General features: G+C 38.6%; 2 protein-coding genes across 5 annotated transcripts in view; both read right to left on the bottom strand.

The window, feature by feature from the left end:
• Positions 1 to 1,664: 1,664 nt before the first annotated feature.
• apobec2a (apolipoprotein B mRNA editing enzyme, catalytic polypeptide-like 2a) lies at positions 1,665 to 9,597 on the bottom strand. The gene is made up of 3 exons (XM_057846232.1): positions 8,330 to 9,597; positions 6,037 to 6,261; positions 1,665 to 4,418 (listed from the first exon to the last, which is right to left on the bottom strand). The coding sequence occupies exons 1-3, from the start codon at positions 8,554 to 8,556 to the stop codon at positions 4,115 to 4,117; spliced, it is 756 nt and encodes a 251-aa protein (XP_057702215.1). The 5' UTR covers positions 8,557 to 9,597; the 3' UTR covers positions 1,665 to 4,114.
• Positions 9,598 to 10,310: 713 nt separating this feature from the next.
• Positions 10,311 to 25,288, bottom strand: part of fhit (fragile histidine triad diadenosine triphosphatase) — a 140,726-nt gene continuing 125,748 nt past the window's right edge. For 3 of the 4 annotated variants that reach the window (XM_057846248.1, XM_057846246.1, XM_057846247.1), the window contains exons 8-9: positions 12,388 to 12,499; positions 10,313 to 12,308 (exon numbers count right to left, since the gene is read on the bottom strand). In XM_057846248.1, the coding sequence (XP_057702231.1) occupies positions 12,392 to 12,499 (108 nt within the window). In that variant the 3' untranslated portion in view covers positions 10,313 to 12,308; positions 12,388 to 12,391. Of the gene's footprint in view, positions 12,309 to 12,387; positions 12,500 to 25,288 lie in introns of all 4 variants that reach the window. The other variant, XM_057846249.1, reaches the window with a different exon arrangement.

Raw genomic sequence — 25,288 nt, 5'->3', positions numbered from 1 at the left:
TAATCTCAATGCAACCAGAGAGTAAATGAGAAATTTGCCTCTCTTCAGGAAAGAAAAAAACATTTATGTAGACACATTCTCCAAATTGTTGTTACCCGTTTTGTAAGAAAAACCCAGTGCGTGGTCACACAAATAACTTGGATTATAAATAAATGATGAAAAGTACCAGTGAAACTCAGACGTTGGTTTTGAATTTTGGTTCAACATAATCACTGTGGTGTTTGCTTTCATTAATAGAAGAGTGCCAACTACTTTGAGCATGTATGTGTGTTGTGTACAGAAAATGAAATACTGCATGACAGCTTTTACCCACATGCCGTCAGATTCCTGAGTAAATGACATGATAACAATCTTTTATTGCACTGAAATATTATCTGTAATACTACTACTTACTGGAATGCTCGTGCAATACTTTTCACAACTGATAATCAGCATCTTTACGCGTTCAGTTTGGGAAATCTTTATAGTCACTAAACTAAACTATAATTACAGCCATTGTTCTCAAGTATCTTTGTGGTGGATGAAGTGAAAGAATATGGATGATTATATATGTTTTTCTTTTGTTTTTGTCGGTAGAGGGAGAAATTGCTCAGTGCATCACTGTGATTTTAATGTGCATATGACAAAACAACTGGAATTTAGAATGTGTTCTATCCCTTGGATTACGTTGCCCTCTGTTGGTGACAATATTGTTCTAATGACTTGTGTGTTGCAAACGTAGTAATTCTGTGGCCAACAATTATGGCTTTCTGTGACATGGTTTCTTGGAATTGTCAGTAGGCAAAATAATTGTTGTGACATTAACCAGTATTTGGAGTATATCTGAGGGAGCATAATAATTGAACACTACTTTATAATTTAAAATGGGTGTATGGTAATCAGTTCTACTACTTGTATTTTTAAGTAATGTAAATTTATTACGTTTCACTATTTAATTATTAACAAATAAATATGTCAGGAATAATATTTGTATGTATTTAAAAAATATTTGTAATATTTTAAAAAAGGAGTAGAAGACGTTGAAATTTATATGTTAAGGTGGATTCATGGAATTTTGCGCAACATAATTAACTTGTAATTTGACTAAGCACAGTACTTATTGTACAATGGGATACTGTAGTACTAATTGTACTAAGATATAGTCACTTTGGCAACATTGTCTACGACCATCACTGTCAAACCCTTGAGAGGGCTGTGAACACAGAACCAGACATATATTCACATTGAAAAACCTACAAGCTTTTTAGTCTTCAATTAACATTCTTAACAGGCATGTATTTTGGCCCATAGCACTATAAGAACATGCAAAGACAATAGAATGATAAGGCATTAAAACCCCTTCTTAGTCAGACATGCAACAGAGACATACGCAATTACCGGTATACAGTATGTTGTCTTGAAACCATGTAGCTCACTTAAAAAGAATGTTCCAAGTTGCAACACAAAAAAAGGTCAGCACAAAATTGACTCTGGCAGTCACGCAGGGGTAATGTCAGACAAAAGCAGTAAATTGTGACAAAAATGCAAATTAAAAAAATTCCATATCTTTTTAAAACTCTTTAAATCACACTCATCCTTGAACCACATAATAACTCATTCCCATTTTTAAAATTAAATATCTTTTTTTATTTACACTTATGTTGCTGTAGTGAAATGAAGATAAGGAACAGCACAAAAAAACTGCTGTCGCATGCATCATCTATTTGTATAATTTCTTGTCTTGAAGATAAGGACTCATTCACCAATATTACATTTTTCAACATGGCATTCACCAAAGAATATTGTCTTGGTATCAGCATGGATATCCTACCTTTTTCTTATATACAAACAGCTGGACACGTGTTTCAAATGCTTGGAAATGTCAAACAGCGTTAAATCTTAAGCTAGCTAGGTTGGACATTGTTAGAATTCGAACGGTTCCGGTTCCGATTCCACGTTTCGATTCCAGCTCCAAACCATTCTCGATTCCGATTCTTTTAATAGCCAGCGTAAAAAAAATTGCATTGTTTATAATAATTTCTAACACTCTCGATTATTTTTTAAACTACTGTATATGAACTTTCAATTAACTTTGCTATGAATTTCTCACAGGGATATTTTTAACTTGTATATAAATATCTGTCTTTGAACTTTAATATGATGAAGTTTCTTTCCACAGGAGTGCACTTTCACAAAGATGTTTATTTTTCAAAAGCTCACAGAGAAAACATTTACATATATTCCTTTGCCTATCTTTGAAAGTATCCTACATTGCAGGTATTTTTTTACGTTATTCAGCTGCTACTAATGGTCTAACCTGGTGCAGAATATCAAAAACAAACAAACAAAAAAAAACAAGTCAAGATTAGCAGCGGGCAAAGTATAAAATCAAAAGTTTTTGTTGAGGAAAATGATCATATCTGCCTTCCCAGGCAGTAAGCGTGAACGTTCTGGACAGATAATGTCTCCTGCAGTGGAGAACACACATTTACTGGGTGTAGATGAAGCTTGAACGCATAACAGTTGTTGGCTGACGCTCACAGCAGAGTAGATAAAAATAAATGTCATGCATCAGTAGTGACATCGTAAAAAAAAAAAAAAAAAAGAGTCACGTTGATATGACAGAGTATTAAGGCCAATTAATAAATGTTAACAAAGGACTACGAGATTAATCTTACTATTGCTATGAGAAAGAGGCAAATATTACGTAGGCGTAAGGTAGTTGTGAGCCGTTACGCACTTTACATTCATGTACCTTTGCTGAGAGCTACGACGAAGCATGAGTATAAATGATTCTATTGATTATAATTTGATGTGGATGAGGCAAAATAATGAGGATTTTCTTATTTGTAAAACCGATTCTAAAACAAAAGATGCTTTTAAAATTTATTTTAACGGAGGCGGCAACGCGCTACGTAAAGTAAGTAGCTGCTTATATAGCTACATTAGCCCAATGTAATAATACGACTTGCTCTCGTACCAATTTCATCCATCAATCATCTACCGCTTAATCCGGGGTCGGGTTGCGGGGGCAGCAGAAGACAGATGTAATTTATTGTTTTACTTACCTGGTTCTGACTGGTTAGAGGACCGGCGCGGCACTCAGCACTTGTATCCCATGAGGCCGGAGGTGTTTATTCATATTGGTTGTGCAGCCCCCTTTACATGATATAGCTGTGCTGCAAATGTTTTTGTGAAGTTGAGCCAAACTTTTGAGCATCGCCGCAGTGTCCATGGTTGAAATCAAGTTGCAATGCACAAACACACACCTCATGTGGCTTCTTCTTCATGGTGTTCGGCAGCTATTTTTTTGGGTCGACGGTCAGAACATCAAAACTTGGAATCGAAATTAAAAAAATTCGAACGGTTTTGGGAGAACCGGAGTGTTAGTCCTGGTTCCTCTCGATGCCCAACTCTAATCATGATCATATGACAATGAAAATGTAAATGTAATGTAAAAATGCCTTGACTCTCAAGCAGCTGTCTTGGAGAGCAGAGAGACTGACACAGAAAGAAAGTGATTTGATAGTGGTATGGTTCCTCCAAGTCATAACATCAATACCGTGAAGACCCGTCAACAAACTCTTGTTTAAGTGAAATCAATAAGTCTCTACTTTAACCTCTGAATGTGCAACATTTTTTTGTGGTGCAGTGTGGAGTCTTGAAAATATATCGTTTGGTGTTAAGTGACAGTTTTTCTTGAAAGGCCAGAACATCAACCAGTTCTATCAGTGATAAGACAAGATCAGGTAGCCTTTCAACATCAGACAACAGGGTAGTATTATTCACAGCTTTTGTTAACCTGTAATTGCAAGCTGCTAGACTTCCTCTCATTGTAAGCTTAACGGAAATGGTCATTATTACGGTTAAAAGAGTTGGAGAGTTGATGTGGTATGGGTGAGATAGTTCAGAGATAGAATTGTTAAAAAAAAAAAACAGATGTATGTATAATATTAAAATATTCATAAGGTTACAATGGTTGTGTGATTTGTCTGAGGTCGTAAGATTGCAAAGCAAGCAGTACAGTAGCACACATCTGAACTGTAACGCCCCAATTACGACACAAATTTGGCCAATTCTACAGCAGTGAAAACAAAACAGTACCATTTTCTCTTTCAATGCATGCTTAGTGTTCTCACTGAAGAATATCAGAAAGCTTTTCATGATAATACTCATAGTTGTCCTTGCAGTCTTCCCACAGATTAAGAGGTTGGTCCTCATTCTCCACAAATGTATCCCAAGTATAGGAAAAGTCCAGAGGCTTCATCATCCTCAATTTACATCCAGCTTTATGTAGAGACTTTAGGCCAGCTTGGATCTCTGGTTCCTCAAACTCAAACAGGCGAGCAGCAAATATGCTCATTTTGATGTTTTTCTTGGTATTCAAAACATCAGCTATTTTTGCTGCACAAGCAGAGCAGGGACTAGATGACATATACCTGAAAGAAAGGCAAGGGAAACATATAATTCAATTTGATCTTTTTTTTTTTTTTTTTTTTTTTAATTTTATTTTTTTTAAACATTACACATTTAGTTATGATACTTCAAATTACCATACTCAACAAGCTCGTCACATGTTAGAGAAAAATATTATGCATACTGATTTTAATGCACATTAGCATTTCTCAAAAAGACGTTTTTTTTTTCTTCTTCAAAATTATTTTTTCTTCACATTTTGTTTGAGTGGAACTTCAACCTTCTTATTCCAAAGCACAAGTCATAACAAGAGATACTCTAACCCTGTAGTCATACATATTCAATATGTTAATGACCTTTCACATCCGACATTTGCAGCTCTAAACTAGTGGTTGTTAACCCAGGTTCGATCGAACCACAGCGGGGCGTTAAGTCTAAGGGGTTCGGCAAAGGTTAATACACGCAGGGCCCTATGATTAAATCTAAGCAAAGTGGCATTTTAGACCAGGTTTTGCCACCAATTTCCAGACTATTCCATTTCTTTCAACTGCTATACCTCTATCTCAAAGGATGAGAAAATGATTTGCTCAGTGGAAAGTTGGCTCACACTTGGTATGAAGAAGCACAACAGACCTACGGGCAACGTGGGCTGCGCTGGCTTTAAAAAATGTTTGAGTCACATTTCACGCCATGAAAATAGTATGTGATGGAGGCTAAATGTTAAACAATATAAGATGTATTCCTCCAAATTTGAATGATATATTCATTGGGCCAGTCTTGTCCACGAATGATGACGAAATGAGCTGAAACTACCCCCTTCTGTCATTTCTGCAATACAGCAAGCTGTGGATGGCCTGTAATTGTTTTATTATTATTATTACTGTAGTATTATTATAATTTTAGTAGGGGTGGCAAACGATTAAAATTTTTAATCGAGTTAATTACAGCTTAAAAATAAATCATAATTAATCATAATTAATCGCAATTAATCGCAATTCAAACCATCTATAAAATATGCCATATTTTTCTCTAAATTATTGTTGGAATGGAAAGATAAGACAAGATGGATATATACATTCAACATACGGTACATAAGTACTGTATTTCTTTATTATAACAATAAATCAACAAGATGGCATCACCATTATTAACATTCTGTTAAAGCGATCCATGGATAGAAAGACTTGTAGTTCTTAAAAGACAAGTTCAAACTATCAAAACCCCTCTTAATGTTTTCGTTTTTTAAAAAAATTGTAAAATTTTCAATCAAAAAATAAACTAGTAGCCCGCCATTGTTGATGTCAATAATTACTTACACAATGTTCATGGGTGCTGAAGCCTATAAAATCAGTTGCACCCAAGCGCCAGCAGAGGGCAGCAAAACTCCGAAAAACACAACAAGTACACCTTTCACTGTGCTCTCCTTTTAATCTGTTTGATCGGGGCATTTGTGCGTTAATTGCATCAAATATTTTAACGGGATTAATTTAACAAATTAATTGCCGCTCGTTAACGCGATAATTTTGACAGCCCTAAATTTTAGTATTTCGAGTTGACTCCAGATATGCCTGAGAATTAAATATTGACCTTATATCAAACGTAAATGTATTTGAGGAGGATATAAAGTTAAAGTAAATTCACCAAGTGATCGTGTATTTAAGTGAAGGGTCGTAGTCAGACAGGCACTGTGTGAAGAAGGCATCTTCAGCATGGGATCCAGCATGTTCATCCTCAAGACAGCCTCTTAGAAGCCCATTAGCTGTATTCCCTTTATCCACCAGGTAGCATAAAAAGGTCTTATTGCGGCCTGAGGAGTATTCCACATTCTTGAACTGGAACTTGAATGCAAAAGGATCAATCCGATCCCTGGATAACAGAGCAAACAATTTTGAGGTTATTTTCCCAATCGATTTCACCATAACCAGATGTCTTAGTATTAGCTTGTGTTGTTGCAGTATAGTTACTTACATGTGAGAAAAGAAAACTCAAGGTGCTAAAATCATTGTAGATTGATTGGAGTGAGTTGAATACACACATTTTTCCTTGTATGCAAATGTGAGGTTTTATAAATGGTATGCAGCAAGACTAACTGGCAACTACTACAATACACAGTATTCTCACACCCACTTAATCTGTCAACTACGCACGTTTGTGCCAAATACACTCTCATTGTGGTTATTCCCTATCATATCTGATCTTATCGACATTTTTCCTACTACACTGTATGAAGTATACTGTATTTGAAGTCTTACAATAGGCCTACTTAATGTAAAATTCAAATTTATTTATTTAGCCCTTTATAAAAACCTGAGATGTCCTCAAAGTGCTTGACAACAAAGCAAAATAGAGTACATAATAAAAGGCTAGGAGAGTGCTATACAATAAAATTGAGGGGGTGGGGACAATGACCAAGGAAAAAACCTGCTGTTCCTTATAATTTTAGGCTACGTCTACACTAGGACTGATAATTTTCTCCAAGGTTTTTTGACAACTATTTTTATACTGGTACACACATATGTTTAAGGTGCGTTTAAGGCCCCCCGGCTTCTACAAGGTACACCTGAATTTGTGCAGACTACGCATGCGTAGAAAGGAGCAGCCTCATACTAGTATGTTACGTCATCGCCCACGTGGTTTACCTCTGAACCGGAAACTCATTACTCGCTGGCGGCAAATTTCGAAATTGCTATACCTTCAAGATTGTCATTATTTTGTGATCACTTTATTTTCGTGAACGCACCACGCAGGAGCGAGAGTGAAGGGAAAGCACACGCGGCTTTTGCGAGCAGTCACCGAGTTGTGATTGAAATAAATATTTAGAAAACAACGAAAGCCTGACATCGTTACTTGAGATGTTACAATTGATGCTCAGTTTCGCTCTCACCACTTGGAAAATAACATGTAGACGCATATGGTGTGGCGCTGCGTATATTTCCTGGATGCCGCAACCACAAGTGCTTGTGCATAACAGTGGCTATCCCGGAAGTGGTGACAGTTTTGACAGGCAGAAATGTCATGGAAAAAAACTGCTCGATTGACTGGGGGTACCACTCAGGTCACTTTTCGGGGTTTAATTTTCCTCAATGCATTTTTATATACTCATGTTCGGTCGGCATTGAGTTGGGAGGGGCCAGCCCCGCAGCTGGCTGATCGTAGAGCTCTGTAAAAAACGCTCATCTCCGCATCATCCGCGATGAGAGGACCACAGATCGGCACTGAATTGAAGCATATTGCGATGTAGTTCAAAGGTTCAAGATAAATGTGTGGAAAAGAAAAGAGGAGCAGGAATGCCACGTCGTGATCGTCTGCCTCCACTGTTTACGATGCCGTCATGCCGCACTGAAAATGGCGATGGCATGACGTCACTTCCTTAGTATCCGATTGTTGTATGGAGACAGCAGTCCATATTAAGCGGCGGGTATTACTACCCGCCTACATTATCCGTCTAACAACTAATCTGGAAAATAGGCATAGTAGTGTAGCCGTCATGCCATATAGTCCAACTAATTACACGTTTAAGGCCACTGTCCATCATAGTGTAGACGTAGCCTTAGTATGTTAACTGGAGCAGTGCGGATGTCCTAAATGACGACGTAAGGTACTTTCAAATGCATTGGGGGGGGGGGGGGGGGGGGGGGGGGGGGGCTGTGTTTTTCTCATTGATTCCAATGGCATTTTACAATTAACATCAAGCCTCACAATTCACAAATAATCTCCCTGGTGTTAGCAGAAAGATGTCAATTCAACCCTGCCGTATGAAATTAAAAAGAAAAAAATATATACAAGTAAACTTTAAACAAATGTGAAAACCAGCACGTATCTTTATTCTCTCAAATTTATTGTTTCAACAATTTATCAGTTAGTTACTTAGTTACAATAGCTAATAATAATAGATAATTAATTTCAACAATCGTAAAATCTTTCACTGACTTACCCTGCAATGATTTCAAATGGAGGTAGTTCCATTGGCTCAACCTCAAGATCTCCATTTTCATCATTAGCAGTTACATCATTGGCAGACAATAGCTCACTTGATGGTCCCTCTCCATTATCGTGAACATTTTCTCCTTCATTCTTCACTTCCTTTCCATCCTTGGTCTTTTCACCCGCTTCTTTCGCCTGTCTGTCCGTTTTTCGCTGTATGCGACTCCTGTCAGCCATGGCGTCAGATTTATCGTGGCCTCAATAATTAATTCGATAAAAGATAAAAAGAAAAGAAGCAGCTACACAATGACTAATAGCAGTTAGTTTAAAGCAAGCAATGGAATGGTGCACAGAGCAAGGGAGAGCAAAAAAGTCTGGAGTGGAGTGGACTAACTGAAGACAGAAGTATAGAGGAAGGAAGGAGGGGCACAGGCTGGTGGTCAGGGGTCTAATTTAAGGAGGAGCAAAGTAACGTGTAGTTTTTCATTATTAATTGGGTAAAATAAAATTGTGAATTTTAATGTAGACATTATAAATGAGTAGGATCCCACATTTTATTTTATGACTTTGAAATCCAGTCAATGTAATTTAGCTTACGTCTAAATAGTTCATTTTTAAAAGGGGGTTCTTTAAAGTACATGTCATGCAAAACCATTCAAATATAAATATAAAATATATCTATAGCAGCTTAAGTTTAAAAATATCATCATGGACCTTTAAAGGGCTCCAAGGGTCAAACACTGGTAGAGGCACTTAAGCAGCTGCAGTTTACAGAGCAAGCATGTCTATTAAAAGACGAGATATGTCTGAGACTGTGCATTTAATGAGTGTGGGAGTCGGGTGCTGACTGTAGGCCCTTCTAGTCCGTTTGATCTTTATTTTTAAAGTTTTCCTATGTATAAATACTATATGTATGGACAGTATACTGTATATTCAACTCTATGCAAGCCAATGTTCATACTAATAGTGTGCATAAATGCATACTGTATTTTCACCAAATCGTGTACTTGTTAAGTGCCTTTCATCAAACAACACTTATTCACATAGTTCTCTTATTGAAAAGCTGAATTTAAGTCAATTATGTTAACGTCAGTTCAGAACTTACACCATGTAAAAAAAAAAAACAAGAAAGAACCAGGGATCTTTAAAGCTTAAGTCTAACAGTCTAAAAACTGATATATTTGAGATTAAAAGACTTAGTAATGAGTTCCCAGTGGTAAAAAGGCCCCATGTTGTCATTGCGATCTTGAGGTTTCAAAAATAAACTTCACTAGTAACAAGAACTGGAGGTAATATGTTATCTCAACCCCTCCCCCCCCCCCTCCATTTCTTTAAGACAATCTAACTATCATAGACAGTCATCTATAATTATCAGTTATCATCCAAGTCAGGAAGAAGTAAGCATTTAAGCCATTTGAGGGATCAGACATTTCTTCACCTCACTTGACCTGTGAGTCAAGTGCATACTACCGACTCACATTTGCTACACAATACAATCTTCTCCCCCACTATGACCATCTCCATGGGCAAATCCCCCTTTAAATTCCTCCAGCGCGTCCACCCTCATTCCACACAACTCTCATATTCCCTCTTCAGTTCCCACTCTATCCCTTCAAAAGAGAAGCTGAGGAGGACACATTTGTGAGCCGCATTCAAAAGAAGCCTTCGCGCTTTACAGAATTGGGACAGCATTTGCGCAGTACAATATCATCACATTTCTAAAGAAACAGGCTGCAGAACCTGGATTGAGAAACTATATACAGTATTATTATAAACACACACGCATACTCCCCTTCTCTACTGCAATAGTTACATTGGAGACATTCATTAGTTAATAGGTCCCTCTGCTGGCTATATATGATATTACAGTTTGACTTTAATGCAAACATAAATAAAATCTTACTAAAATAAAAATTAAAATATACAATATTGATGCATCAAATCTACGATATTGCAAATACCTCACAAAATGAACTTGAACATTAAATGGATTTTAAAAACGCCTGCTGATAGAGTATGTTAGTCCAAAAGCTTGTGGGATACATTTTTAGAATTTCTTAAAGCAACTGTGCTCTGAGACTGAGGCATTTCCATCATATACATAGAAACACATTGAAATTCTCACATTCGAAGATTCTGAATAACTAAAAAAATGTACATTTATATTTTGATAAAAGCTAAATAAGGCAGGAAAATCAATGAAATGGCTTCCTTATCCGAGGACAAACATCCGCTCAAGTTAATGCAAAATTCAGCCAGACTGACTGTTTTAGTTTTCCCCTGCACTCTGGTTTAGCCTGGCTCAGCACTTCTCGGAAAATTTAGGATTTAATCTTTCTTCGTGGGGATTATAAAAATGTGTTTCAAATTCCCATAGGTTTAATAATGTAAAGAAAAACATGCATGCTTAAACTGTCGTATCAATTTTGCAAAAAATATATGTCAAGTCATCAAGTTTAAATCCAGGGGCTGTTCACAACGGCATCATTATAATGCATAAATTTGAATAATGTGCTTCATTAGCGGACATTCTGTATATAGACTGAGTGGGGACTATGCTTCCATTCTAGTCATCAATCAGGCACACTGTAATGTCAGATTTTGCCGGGACATTGCAAAGATTTATGCAAATAACAATGATAGTAAATTAGATCTTTCCATATGTCAAGAATTTAAAGATTAATAAAATAAAGGGGGAAAAAAATCACCTGCGCTTCATGCTCCACAAATCACTGATATGCTTGCCATTTATATTTGTGTAGTGCTTTGCACTTACCACATTTGGTTGGATTTGCACTTTTAAAAGAGTAGTGTGAGTTATGAAGGTAGGAATTACTGAAGGTGACCTTACGCACAGTTTGTTAAGACTGATTTATTATTGCTTTTTTGTGCATCATGTATACGCGTTTCGTGAGAATCTTACACAGGTCAAAAACAGCAAATGAAGTACTTCACCATGAAATGTACCATAATTTTCGGACTATAAGGCACACCTGACTATAAGCCGCAACCCACCAAATATGACACGATAACGACATTTGTTCATTGATAAACCGCACAGGACTATAACCCGCAGCTGCCCTCATTGTAATATGGGATATTTACACCAAAAGCTATTAACTGGTAACACTTCATTTGACAGAAGCGTCAAAAGACCAAATGAACCACCATGAAGCTTAGAACCAATTGGATGCAAAGCTTCAAAAAGCTTAATTTGGCCATCACTGCTCCCTTGGGAGAGACAGTCAACCTCTGCTGCCACCTGCTGTCAACACTATTGTCGTCCAACATGCCTCCTAGCATGCGGTGCAGCGCTACAGATGTAAATAATAATCAAAATTCATGCTCTGTGCTAATTGTTTCTTCAATTGCTGTTCCAGTGGTTTCATTAATTGCTAGTTATGGTATTCGGTAACACTTTATTTGACAGTGGCACCATAAGACTGTCATAAGACAATCATAATTATGACACGACACTGCCATGAGCATTAATCAATGCTTATAGCAGATGGCATTTAATGCCATCCGTCAAATTAGCTTACGTTTGAATGGATGTAAAAGATGGAGTTAGTGACATAATTTGCCGGATGACACCTCATGACATCTGTCATAAGCATTCAGTAATGCAAGTGATATTGTCATGTCATAATTATGATGGTTTTATGATGCCACTGTCAAATAAATGGTTACTAATTAACCCAAATAAATCAACAAATAAGCTGCACTGGACAATAGGCTGCAGGATTCAAAATGAGGGAAAAAAGTAGCGGCTTATAGTCCAAACATTACGGTATATTGAAACAAACATGTGGCAGGCACCTGGGGACAATGTTACACAAATGATACCGTTAATTAAGCTTATGTGCAGTACATACAGTTCAGGAAATACAAGCTGTGCACCAAAATAAGACTACAAATATTATTGAATACAATTATGAACTTAAAGAGATGTTTTTCCAATCCCTGCTGACCACGGAAAAATAAGCTTGCTGTCCAAGAGAGAAAGGCAATTTAGTAATCAGTAATAGAGTGAGACAACTTATGAAGAAAAAATGTTTCTATATTTACCCTCTCAAGAGTTCTCAATTTGATTTCTCAAGATGGACGCCTCAGCTGCCATCTCTTCCTCTGATCTCCATTTTGAGGGCACGTCTTCATCTTGCCTATCATGTTTTTGGAGCTGTAGATGCAAAATGGCATTGCAGCATTGACTTAAAAATGTGATTTCCTTCAATTACCTGAGCTTAAATATCATTACAAATTTCCTCCTCAAGTCACAAGATTCATGGAAAACACTGAAGTTGCGATTTAAGATGCACCGATACTAGTATCGGCAGGGGGGGCCGATCCGGCCCGAAATGGTGGTATCGGTATCGGCGAGTACCAACAAAGACGGCGCCGATAAAATTTACCGGTCCATTATTATAACATTTGACCGCAGCCTTTTTTTTTTCTCCTGGCGCTCACTACATTCTGTCTCTGTGTTGTGTGATGACACGTGAACACCAAGCAGCTATCGCTATTGGCCTGCTCCAGACCAATGAGAACGCGCCAATAGCCACTCCTGACCAATGACAAGGCCGCTTTTTCATATGAAGGAAAAATAAACCAGGAGAAATAGCGAAATATTTCAAAATACAAATCCCGTCGATTAAAATCAATGGCTGCATGCAAGATTTGCGGCCTGAAAGTTTCGAGCTGTGGAGTTAAATCGGCCAGTTTCAATACCTCGAACTCGATAAAACATTGGAAGACGAAACATGAACGAACACAACGAGTGTGAGCATGCAAGAGCAGGACAGCTATCCAGAGGAAGGCCGCTGGACCGGTGCAACAATCTCTGGTCAGTTCACTACGTCAACTTTACTTTGTCTTTTACTTAAAGAAATGCTGCAGTAATTTGGGAACCGTTTCCAAAGTAGGGTTGCCACTAGGGCTGTCCCAAACGACTAATTTTCTCCCGATTAGTCAGCCGACTATTTTTACGATTAGTCGACTAATCTAATAATTAAAAAAAAATATATATATATATATTTTTTTTTACTAATTTAGCAATGACATTTTTGTTGACGCTTATCAATTCACAAAAAACATATTGGAACACTTAAATTATTTATTAAAGTACAAATAAACACGTAAATAACAATAATAAATCACAAATAAACAATGAGTTCAAATGCTGATAGAATTAACTAGTGTAGCATCCCGATTGAAAAGATGGTCTCTTAAACTGATGGTTTACAACTTTTATTCCATCCTTGATGTAATCACACTGTAAGAGCTACGGTGCACACAAATAAAACAACACAATTAGAAAGTAATGAAAACTTTTCACCTTTTTCCTTTTAAAACTTTATATATCAGTGAATTGCCTATATGAATTGCCTTTACCTTAATTTATTACCTTATCATTGACAATGTCTCCCTTGAGTGCAATCACTGTATAGACTGTATATATTTGTGACCTTTTAACCTTATATAATTTTCTATACCATAAAATAAACCATAACATGAAATAAACCTTTCAGTTAGCATTAAGAACAATACTAATAGCACTTATAGGCCCATTGCCAATGAAACATTATTATTTAGTAAGGCGACAGCACCCTCTGGTGTACAAAAAATGAAAAAAATAAATAAATAAAATTTACAAATGGTGACGGCGCTTGAGGTGTTTATTCACGGCCGACGTGCAGCCAAGCTTGGCATTGAAGAGGCAGGACAGACGAGTACCCTCCTTTGTTTCTTTGAAATAAGTCAATGTTTTGGACACTCTGGTGCACTTTTTTGGCTTTGTGCTGCTTTCCCCGCTTGCATACAGAGCATCCGACATTCTGAACTTTCCGCGCATATATTTGTTTAACCCTTCATTAACCGTCGATGGGATGTTGTGCTCGTCGACGGATTTACGTCATCGATGACATCGACTATGTCAACTAGTCGGGACAGCTCTAGTTGCCACCTTTCAGAAATAGAAATAAGGGACCCCCTCCTCCCAAAAAAAGGAGGTTAATAGAGAGATGGGATGCTGTGGTCAATTATTATTACTTATAATTGTTAGCGTCCGCAAATGCCAAAATAAAAACACTCAAATACCTGCACAGGGTAGAGGTTACAAACGAGTGCAGCACACTAACAGAAAAAACCCAATGCAGGGGCGTAACAAGCAAATGTAGTGAGACTATAGTGCGAGATGTCAAATGGCGATCAGCAAGGCAAATATCTCGGCAGCCTTCTCTGAGATCACCCGTGCTTAAATGCTGTGTCGATGAGCCTGCATTGGATCCAGGTGCGATGTCAGGAACACCCCACTAACAGCCCAGCAACAAAACACAATCTAACCAGCAGCAGAATGTGACAATAATTTCATGAAAGTTGCACTGTTTGGCCTTTGAGAGGTTTAAAAAAAGTTTACTCAGTTCATTCAGAGTTTATTATTATGAATTTATTTTTACTTTCTTACTGTTGGGCTAGTATTATACTTTGTACTAGTCTTTTTCCTATTTTGCAAAGGTAAGCAACAGCCTGACAAAGCCTTGAAAGCAATGATTTCACATCCATTTATGTAGCTCTTGGGGGGGATATATATATATCAGGGGTCGCGTTAACCGAATATTTTCCGTCGTTGACCGGTTTTTTAAAACGGTGACGGAAAAAACTGAAGTCCGTCCGTCATTTTGACAGGTTGCAATTCACACCCCAGACCACAGGGTGGCATATTAATTAGCTATTGTCTCTCTTAATGCATGACGTCGTTGGCTATTCTGTCAGAATATTGTAGCGTCACCGTGGTCTGGCGGCAGCACCGTGATTGACACATCAACGCGAGGTTCTTATTGGTGCACCCGGTGTGCCAGCGCGTCATCCAATTGGTGGACTAGATTGTCGCCTGTGTATAGACAAGTTTCCGAGGTACTTCCGGTTTACTTCCTTATGTCTTCCTTCCCCTTCCGTTTCCGCCTGTTTACCGTTGAAGTCAATAGCGGTGGAATCGAAGTTGGGAGGTCTTTATACAAGATCCCGGGAATGTTATTTTGATGTAGGCGGGTGGAGAACCAAGCCAAGGCCTCCATGCTTCGTACCATGTCGATTTCCAAACCATGGGTGCTCGTACTCGTCATACAGGTGGGAGGGAAGGAGATGGACAAAACTGACAGCTCCTGCAGTCATGCCCCCGCTGTTATGGAAGGTAATGTGCTCTAAAAATACGAAACCTAAAATCTGGCGCATGAAACGACTTGTTGCCTTTGCTATTGATATTACGATGATGATTGTAATTACGAAGTTTAATCATTTTTACAACAACTAGCTTCTGCTACTGCTGCTAGCCCCCTGTTGCTAATCGTGTTTGAATGCACCGCACAAATCCAAGTGTTACAAGTTTTTATTCGTTTGTTTACAGCTGGGAAATGCTGTTATAAAAGAGAAGACAACTTGACTTGTACGTTGATGGACATATATCGAACATATATAGTTTGCGTTCCACAATGATGATGACAGCTCGACTCCCGGGAGAGGCCGAGAGAGGCAGGAATTGTGACAGACGGTGGTTCGCCGAGATCGCCGTGATCCAACTACGAACTTGTGAACGGTAGCGTCTTTAAATATATGCTATTGGAGCTGGAATTACCGAGGACGGGAAAAAAAGCACATCTAAATGCCGCCGAGGGCCTCCGTGATGTCGCTATTTGTTGACGAGGCTCCGGAGCTCTGCGGTCTGATATCACATTCTCGTATGCTATTTTTGCAATACTTTTATAAATGTGATTTATTGACCTGTTTTGGAGTGCACCAATCGTTTTAAATAAAACAAGAAATTGAATCATGTCTAAATGTTTTATTGCGATCAATGCCTGCAATAAAAAAAAAGAATGACATACTATTTGTGTTTACATCATATGTACATAACCTTGTAGCATTTCCTTGTAACAAAACAATCCATGTCAGCCCATCTGCAGTCGGCAAATGTAATATAACTTGTAATTTCACCACATTTTGGTCACTAATGGCCGTAGTATCAATCCATTCCTCACGTTAACACAGGCTGACCGTTGTTAATAATTTTGTCCACGAATGATCAACGAAGTGACACGAACTGCCATCCAATCTCATCTACGTGTCATCTAGGTCGTGCTGAATCAATTTTTGAAGATTCCATGGGTTTCTCTGGCTTGATTTCGTAGTTTTATCGTCGTCAATACACTGCTAATACACTGCTACTCGACCGGACCGGAAGTGCGAAGCAGACATTTTCCAAGATGGCGGCGCCCGTATTTCGCTCAGGAAACTTGTCTATAGACCCCAATCACATGACGTCACAACTCCGCCCCCTGACTGGAGCAGCCATATTGTCCGTCAGCTCGTCGTGTTTACACATTACCGCTACGTACATGCCTCCTATTACGGCGTGTTTTTCTGCTCGTTAACATTAATAATCAAAATGGAGAAGGCGTGTGTGGCGGTTGGTTGCAGTAACAGAGAAGATAGACGGAGAGACTTGAAGTTCTACCGTATTCTGAGAGACCCGAAGAGGAGAGCGAGATGGACTGCTGTAATTCGACAAGAAATCTGGGCACCAAACGATCCACAGACTATGTAGTAGTCATTTTATATCTGGTAAGATGCATTTAATATATATTTAGAAGATTTTGGGCTGACAACCACAATTAAGATCATTGTGTGACGTTGGTGATTGGGGTCTATATAGTTGCCTCTTTTTCTTTGGGAGTGGAGTTGTTTTGTTGGTGTTGTTGGCGGTAAGCAGAGTAAAAAGAGGGAGAAAAATATAACTTCCGTGTCTAATTTTTCGCCGCCAAGCAAGCGTTACAATATTAATTAAAAATGAATGAAAACTAAATACTATTGAATATGTCATCATTATCATTTTAAAAATTTAAGTGACTGGTAAAAATAGATTATGACTGGATTTTTATGACCCTGTCAGTCAAAATGACAGACAACGAAAATGTCTAGCGCAACCGCTGATATATATATATATATAAACGGGGTGGTATCGGTATGGTATCTGTATCAGCCGATACTGCACAGCCAGGTATCGGTATCGGGGCCAAAAAATGGTATCAGTGCAACACTAGTTGTGATATAAACTATTTATAGATGCAGTTTTACACAATGTCCAATCTTTGTATTAGGCAAAATTAATAAAGAAGTGTAAGACAACAAACACATTTTGTCCAAAAAACAGACCAAACTGCTGATGAATTGTGTGCCAAGATTAATAAATCAAACCATGCAGCCAAAACAACAAAGGAGGTCATCAGGCGTAAGAAGTGGAAGGTTTGGTTGGACTAGCCAAGTCAAACAGACTCAAACCCTTTGGAAAATTACTGCCAGGTAGGGACAGAGGGGAGTAACGTCCAAAACAAACAATAACTGAAAGAAGCCGTGGTGAAAGCCCAGTAAATCATAACAAAAAATAATGCAAATGTTTAGTGAAAAAAGTATTTGAAACGAAATATTTCAAATTTCAAAAATATATCATCCGTTCATCCATCCATGTCAAGTCAAGCCAATTCAAAATTATTTATACAGCCCTTAATTGCAACACATTTCTCAAAGGGCTTCACAGGCCCAAAGTTAACATACAATAAAGAAATCCACTGATCTGAAACCCCAAAACACAACAGGGCTAAAAACTAGGAAAACTTGGAAAGGGCCACAGGTGGGGGATCACCCCTCCAGGATGATCAGGCAACAATGGATGTGAAATGAGCAACATTTGATAAATTGTTTATGATACATACAGTGGGGCAAATAAGTATTTAGTCAACCACTAATTGTGCAAGTTCTCCCACTTGGAAATATTAGAGAGGCCTGTAATTGTCAACATAGGTAAACCTCAACCATGAGAGACATGGCGCGATTTTATAATCAGGACATTACGTCATTTTTGGTTGGCATTGGTTGTCACATTCTGTTGGTCAGATCGTGTTTTGTTACAGAGCTGGTCGGTTGTGGGAGCGTTCCCGATGTCGTACCTGCAGCCAATTCAAGCTCATCAAGACTGCATTTAAGCCCAGGCGATCCAAGAGAAGGGTGCTGAGATATCAACTTGCCAGGCGCCATTCGACACCTTGTAATCTCGAATTTTGTGCATTTACTCGCTTGTTCGTCTGCTGCCCTTGCTTTAAAATCTCCTATGTTGTTCTGGTATTTGAGTGTATTTGTTTTGTTGTCTTATCGGCTCGCTGCCTACCACTTAGGTTAGTATTACCTCCTGTCACGGACCCTTTTTTTTTATTCCCCCTTTTCTGCGATCGTGTGTATTTTTGTTTGTATTTAAAAAACGTTTAAACGCATCTCTCCGTTGTTTTTTGGTTTGAGGTACAACATAGGGTCCGCAACTGCGGAAACAAACATCAGCAACAAAATAAACCACACATTTCCAAAGCTGGATGATGAACTCTCTTCCTCGGCACTACGATCCAGTAGCAATTTAATTTCGTTATGTTTTCAGTTTAATTTTGTCATTTCAACTTTGCAATGTTGATATTTGTGTTGTGTTTGTTTACTGCTTTTCGTCTTACTGCGAAGAAAGTGGAAAGGACGATCGGCCCGCCATGATTGTTACGCAATCAGCCATCGTGCTGTGACCTAGGAATCAAACGTGTGGTTTCATACATGCCTCGTCTCGGGAAAGTCCCAGACATAATACTAAGACGCGAACCGTTAAATGTCCGCGTAATGTCCGTGTCAGTCGAGCTGGGAAATTGCTATCATACACAAGGGCTAGCCATTTAAATCCTGGGATTTTAACAGTGTTCAAGTATATGGGAAATGGCTCAAGAGTGTGACAAAATATACAGTGCCCTCCATAATTATTGGAACCCCTGGTTAAGATGTGTTTTTTAGCTTCTAATAATTTTTTTAAAATTCAAATAATATGGGACCTTAACGGAAAAAAAGAGAAAAATCCAACCTTCAATACAAGTGCATTTATTCAGTGGGGAAAAAATCCCACATAAAGAGATAATTATTTGACATCAAATAATGTGTGTCACAATTATTAGCACCTCTGGTGTTAATACTTTGTACAACCCCCTTTTGCCAACAAAACAACACCTAATTTTCTCCAATAATGTTTCACAAGCTTGATTTTGTGTCTGGTGAACCATTTCTGTGTAGATTTGGCCATATGTTTAGGGTCATTGTCTTGCTAAAAGAGCCAGTGACGACCCATCTTCAGCTTTCGGGCAGAGGGCAACAGATTTTGATTGAACATGTCCTGGTATTTCAAAGCATTCATGATACCATGCACCCTAACAAGGTTCCCAGGGCCTTTGTAAGCGAAACAGCCCCAGCATCACTGACCCACCCCCATACTTCACAGTGGGTATGAGGTGCTTTTCACCATGCACATCTTTCGTGGCACGCCAGACCCACTTAGAGTGTTTGTTGCCAAAAAGGTCAATCTTGGTCTCATCTGACCAAAGCACACAGTCCCAGCTGAAGACTGGGTCCGCACCCTAACAAGGTTCCCAGGGCCTTTGGAAGCAAAACAGCCCCACAGCATCACTGACACACCCCCATACTTCACAGTGGGTATGAGGTGCTTTTCAGCATGCGTATCTTTCGTGGCACGCCAGACCCACTTAGAGTGTATGTTGCCAAAAAGCTCAATCTTGGTCTCATCTGACAAAAGCACACGGACCCAGGGGTTGCACAAAGTATTAACACCAGGGGTGCTAATAATTGTGACACACATTATTTGATGTCAAATAATTATCTCTTTATGTGGGATTTTTTCCCCACTGAATAAATGCACTTGTATTGAAGGTTGAATTTTTCTCTTTTTTTCCATTAAGGTCCCATATTATTTGAATTAAAAACAAAAAAAAAAAAAAAATATATATATATATATACAGTGGTACCTCTACATACGATCGCTTCGACACACGAACTTTTCGACATCCGACGTAAAATTTGACTCGCCATTTGTTTCTACATCCGACGACATGCTCGAAATACGACGACAACGGCAGCACCGCAGACGAATGCACGGCGGATTTTCTTGTGTGACAAATCAACACAGGTTTCAGAAAAGGTTGGTACAGGTGGTGAAACAAGGAAAAAGTTGACGCTTACCTTCTAAATGAAGATGCAAATGACAGAAAAATATGAGCGTAGGGTGGGCATCCGTGAAATGGCTCAACAATACATCTCCACGGTCCTCCGACGACCATCGTTCGCCAGTCTTTATAAGTTAAGCTGACAATTCTTATTGTGGTAACATCTCCAGAGAAATCGCCAGCTTCGCCACGTTTTCATCATTTCTTTAACAACTTATTCAACACAAAACGCCTGCTGTCTGCCGCAATTGACGATGTTCTCAAGAAAGCATTGAAAGCGAAAGTAAACTTTCACCCGCTCCCCTCCCTCTTTGTCACGTCAGCGCCGCGGTGCCTTCAGGTACAGAAAAAAACGTCCGCCTTATTAGAACCCGTTTCGTTACACTATTACAGGAATTATTATTATTATTATATTATTAATCCGATTTTTATTTATTATTTATTTGTTTTGCTATATGTAATTGCCATTTGTAAGAGTACCAGCAGTATTTTTTAAGGATTTAGTGCAGGTTTTTGGGCTGTGGAACGAATTAATGGAATTATAATGTATTCCTATGGGAAAATCCTGCTCGACATACGACCATTTCGACTTACAAACAAGCTCCTGGAACGGATTAACTTCGTATGTAGAGGTACCACTGTATATATATATATTAGAAGCTAAAAAACACATCTTAACCACGGGTGCCAATAGTCATGGAGGGCACTGTATACAGAGAAATTAAAACACCGGGTCACTTGTCGTGATGTGGCTGATTTTAAGGATGGGCTGTGGACTGACTCAAATATTCATTCACATCGTTGAGGGGCTTTTTAATTGTGATTTGAGAATGGGCCATCTACATACACTAACCATATGAGTCATCATCATGTAAATGCTTTCAAAGTTGTGGGTTGGGACTGATAGCAAAGTATTAACCTCGGGGGTGGTTTGTGTTTCAGGGGACAAAAACTCATTTTCAAAAGTGTTTCCGACTAATTTATTCTCATCTCCATCATCATCCTCCCCCTGCTAAAGGTAAATCCCTCGGCCCCCCACTTTTCACACTTTATTTGTTAAACCATTCCCACCTTTCAGAAATCATAGCCTATGTCAAAGATTGGGTTTTAATCACTCTTGGAATTGTACACCTCCCACATAATATGTAAAAAAACAATTCACAGGGCATGAAGTCAACAGGAAAAAAAGTGTCGTATTAATATGATGCGAATAGAGCTAACCAAATACCCCCTCCATCTCCCCCCAAAATACACACCCTTGACACACATGCATTATACAGTAAAATATGCTTCAAACAAATAATGAGAGGATCTGCGAATACTGTACTTGTAGATGCTTTTTTAACAATATGATTAAAGAATGAAACATACATAATGTATGTGCAGTATATTCAATAATATACCAAAATGTTATATAGCACACAACTGTACCAAACATCACCTGGACCAGTTCAGAATCATCATTTATCATGCTAGCAAAGATGGCGACTATTATATTTATTAATGTCCGCAGAGCAGTACTGATATGTTTTGTGAGTTGAAGTTCAGCCTAGCAGTCACTAGAAACTGTAAGGAATAGACTATTTAGGTGGAAAAAATCTAATTCTGGGAAATTCTGGGGAAAATTAATTTAGATTGCAAAGGTAGATCGTGTGTGTGTGTATTTATGCTTCTATGCGAGACAGAAGGCATTGAGGCGGAACCGATCCACTGAGCTATTTTTTGGTTTGTTTGTGCAAACGTGGTTGTGTATGCATCATCACTTATTTCAATTATGCCAGACTCGTATTGATGTGTTATATCTGAGCCGTCTGTTTACGCTGCAGTCGCAAACATCCGATACAGATTGCATTTTTCCCCCACATTTGGAAGAGGCCTGTTATGAGGATATCTGGTGTCATTTGTAATTTTACTCTCAGCACTGGGGTAACACATATCAGTCTTTTGGCATTTGTAAGACACCCGAACAGTGGCACTTAAACCTTATTGTATATGTCCAGCCTCACATTAAACATCCTGAGAGCATTAATACTTCACATGAAATTACTGTAAATGAAAATGTAATAATTGTTAGCTCACCAAGTTACCAAATGTCATAAATTTTTGTCCTGAATCATAGTCCATTTCACAATACAAGAACATGGCCGAACCAAGAACCTTTGCAGTGATTGTTAAAGTACCACAGAAATATGCCTGAAAGTAACTTTCTTAGTATATTTTAGGGTGCTACTGGAGATCCTGCTTTGGAAGTACTATGAAAAAAAGACCAGCAATAACAAACATACTAGCAGGGTTAGTCTCGGCCTAATAGTGTGTGTAGTTTCCTGAAAATATTTTTGCAATCTTGCAAAAAACAGTACACTTGGGGAATTTTACATGTAAAAATGCTTACATTTTTTCAATGCTTAGTGATAATTAAAAAAAATAAATACATACGTGGATGACTTAACATATAATACATAAAATAATACAAAAAATGGACTCACGGAATTCGACACACATACTGTAAGGTGGAATTGAGTCCTTTCCACACCAATCATTCACAGTTGGAAAAGCAATATCAGGCAGCAGAAAGAGAAAGAAATTGTAGTTGATTAACCTCTCGCAACCCCATTTTCTTCTGTGTTGCCTTGGTGTTGGTCAGCGCCAAGACCACAATCATACGTCAACCAGGATACACTTTCATTAAACAGTGACCCCACATGCCGACCCAGGGGTCGACTTGACCTCTGTGCCATTTACAACTGAAGCAGATAAAAAGCCTCTACGATGCTGTGGCCAACAATCAATACACCGGTAACAAACATGTTGGAGGGTTTTATCAGAAAATCCCTATTTGCAGCATTCCTGAATGACACATCATTGGGTCAAGCCCTCATAACATCCCAAACCACCCTTGTCCTTCAAACTAGACTCCAAGTAATTGAATGAATTCAATGTCTACCTTTGGACTGATCACAGGATTACCACAAAGTGGGTCGGAGATTAAGTAACAACAGATGATGACATTTTTGCATATATGGTCTCAACTCTCCAAGGTGTTGAAAACATCCACATGGGAAGGTAAGAGCCCGGGGTCGAAGTCTTGATCTAAAAACTGTGAGGCAATTTGTTAACTAGTCTTTTATCATGCTGCCATGTGTTACATGTCAGCGACTTTGATTTGTTCGTTCACAACCTGTTTTATTTTGCTGGGTTCCTCAATTTTTTTGTATACACTTTTTCAGCTTTGTCATGCCTCCCCCAATTACCTGAGTGCCCACATCTGTTTATCATTAGCCCTAGCCCTTATATGCCCATCTTGCATCTTGTCTTGTGTTAGTGCATCATTTTCAAATCAAATCAAATGTATTTATATAGCCCTTTAAAAAAGCCTGAGAGGTATTCAAAGTGCTTTACAACAAAGCAAAATATAGTACATGATGAATGAAAGGCAAGAAAGTACTACACAAAAAAATCGAGGGAAAAAAAAAACAATATGTAACGCTAAAAGTCATTACAATAAATAAAACAGAATTCAAACACATTAAAACCCTAAAAAAAACAGGCTACCCTACTCAGGAGAAAAGTCTAAAAATGTTTTTAGTCTTTTACTGCCATTTATAAAGACCTAGATTGGTGATGGTGCAGATGACAGGGTGCAAGCTATTTATCAACCTGGGTACAGCACCCACAGAAGATCGATCTCCCCATTGTTTAAGTCTCGACCTTTGAACTTGCAGAAAAAGCTGGCCGGAGGAATGACGAGCCCTGCCAGTTACGGAAAGTTAAAATCTCCGACAAGTAGGAAGGAGCCTGGCCGTTGAAGGGTATGACAACACCTGGGGAAATGCTAATATTCCATCATTTATCCATAAACGCATGCCTTTTGGATTCATATCATGCCACTTCGTGTAATTACACACATCGCAAAACCAAGAAAATGATAGAAATTTGGATCGATTGTCAAGCTAAAAGGACCCGCCCCCGAGATCCCGGAAATCTAGCATATTGTGTGCGTGACGTCACGACAAGGAAACAACCGGCTCAGTGCTTAGTACTGAATGGCGGCGATGATGGCGGACAATTTTGTTTCTAGTTGCAGCGACGAATCCGAAGTAACGAACATTCTTCTAATGGTGACGAGGAGAGTTATGAACTTTTCTTTGGTGTTTTGGGTTATCAATTTGAGCCCAAACGAAAGCCATTGCAGCCTAATGAAAGGATCATTTAGGGGAGCAATCACACTGATGAAACACCGGCCGGCAGCAGATCGTGTGGGAAACACTGAATGGTTTGTTTTGCATTTAATGCAAATAATGTAATGTATAGAATAATTATCATTTATTGTGCTATCATAGGTTTTCGCTCTGCCAACAGATACAAATATGAATGGGATTAGAGGATTTGTTCTATATATTTTACGAGCGATAATTTATACATGTGTCCAGTCCTATATCCAATGCGTGATATGTTTTTATTATAAAAGAGTACTCACTCTGACCATTTCAGCTTGGCTGTTCCGCTCCTTTGGTTAGCCTGGGGTGGTCTCATCAGAACCAGACATCGTCCTCTTTCTTGATATCTCGGGACATTTAGGTGACCGCGCGTGTATGGTGGGCACTGCATCTGCTTTCATCAGCAATTTCTTAGCAAAACCTGATTTCATTTGTCCATAGTTCGAATAGCTTTCAGGTGTAAAATGCGCACCACAGAAAACCGTGCCGGAGGGCGGGTCTGCAAAATTAGCCCTCTTAGCACGGATGAACTTTACTCATTGTCTGCGTAGTCCAGCTCTTTTTCTCGCGTTCGGGAACTCATGGGTACTAAATTGCGACAAATGGCAATTTGTAGACCACATAGCATGACAGGTTTGAACCATTTTAGCGATTTTTTTGATA

This window comes from Corythoichthys intestinalis, chromosome 9 (genome assembly GCF_030265065.1).
Source record: "Corythoichthys intestinalis isolate RoL2023-P3 chromosome 9, ASM3026506v1, whole genome shotgun sequence".
In the NCBI taxonomy this organism is placed as follows: domain Eukaryota; kingdom Metazoa; phylum Chordata; class Actinopteri; order Syngnathiformes; family Syngnathidae; genus Corythoichthys; species Corythoichthys intestinalis.
Note: the sequence above shows the minus strand (reverse complement) of the source record. Positions and strands in the feature narration are given on the sequence as shown.

Excerpts from the sequence above, each read along its gene's own strand:
- apobec2a (XM_057846232.1), bottom strand. The coding sequence starts at position 8,556 with ATGGCTGACAGGAGTCGCATACAGCGAAAAACGGACAGACAGGCGAAA. Across the intron at positions 6,262-8,329 it reads CCATTTGAAATCATTGCAGG|GGATCGGATTGATCCTTTTG; the intron begins GTAAGTCAGTGA and ends TCTGTTATCCAG. Across the intron at positions 4,419-6,036 it reads CTTAAATACACGATCACTTG|GTATATGTCATCTAGTCCCT; the intron begins GTGAATTTACTT and ends CCTTTCTTTCAG.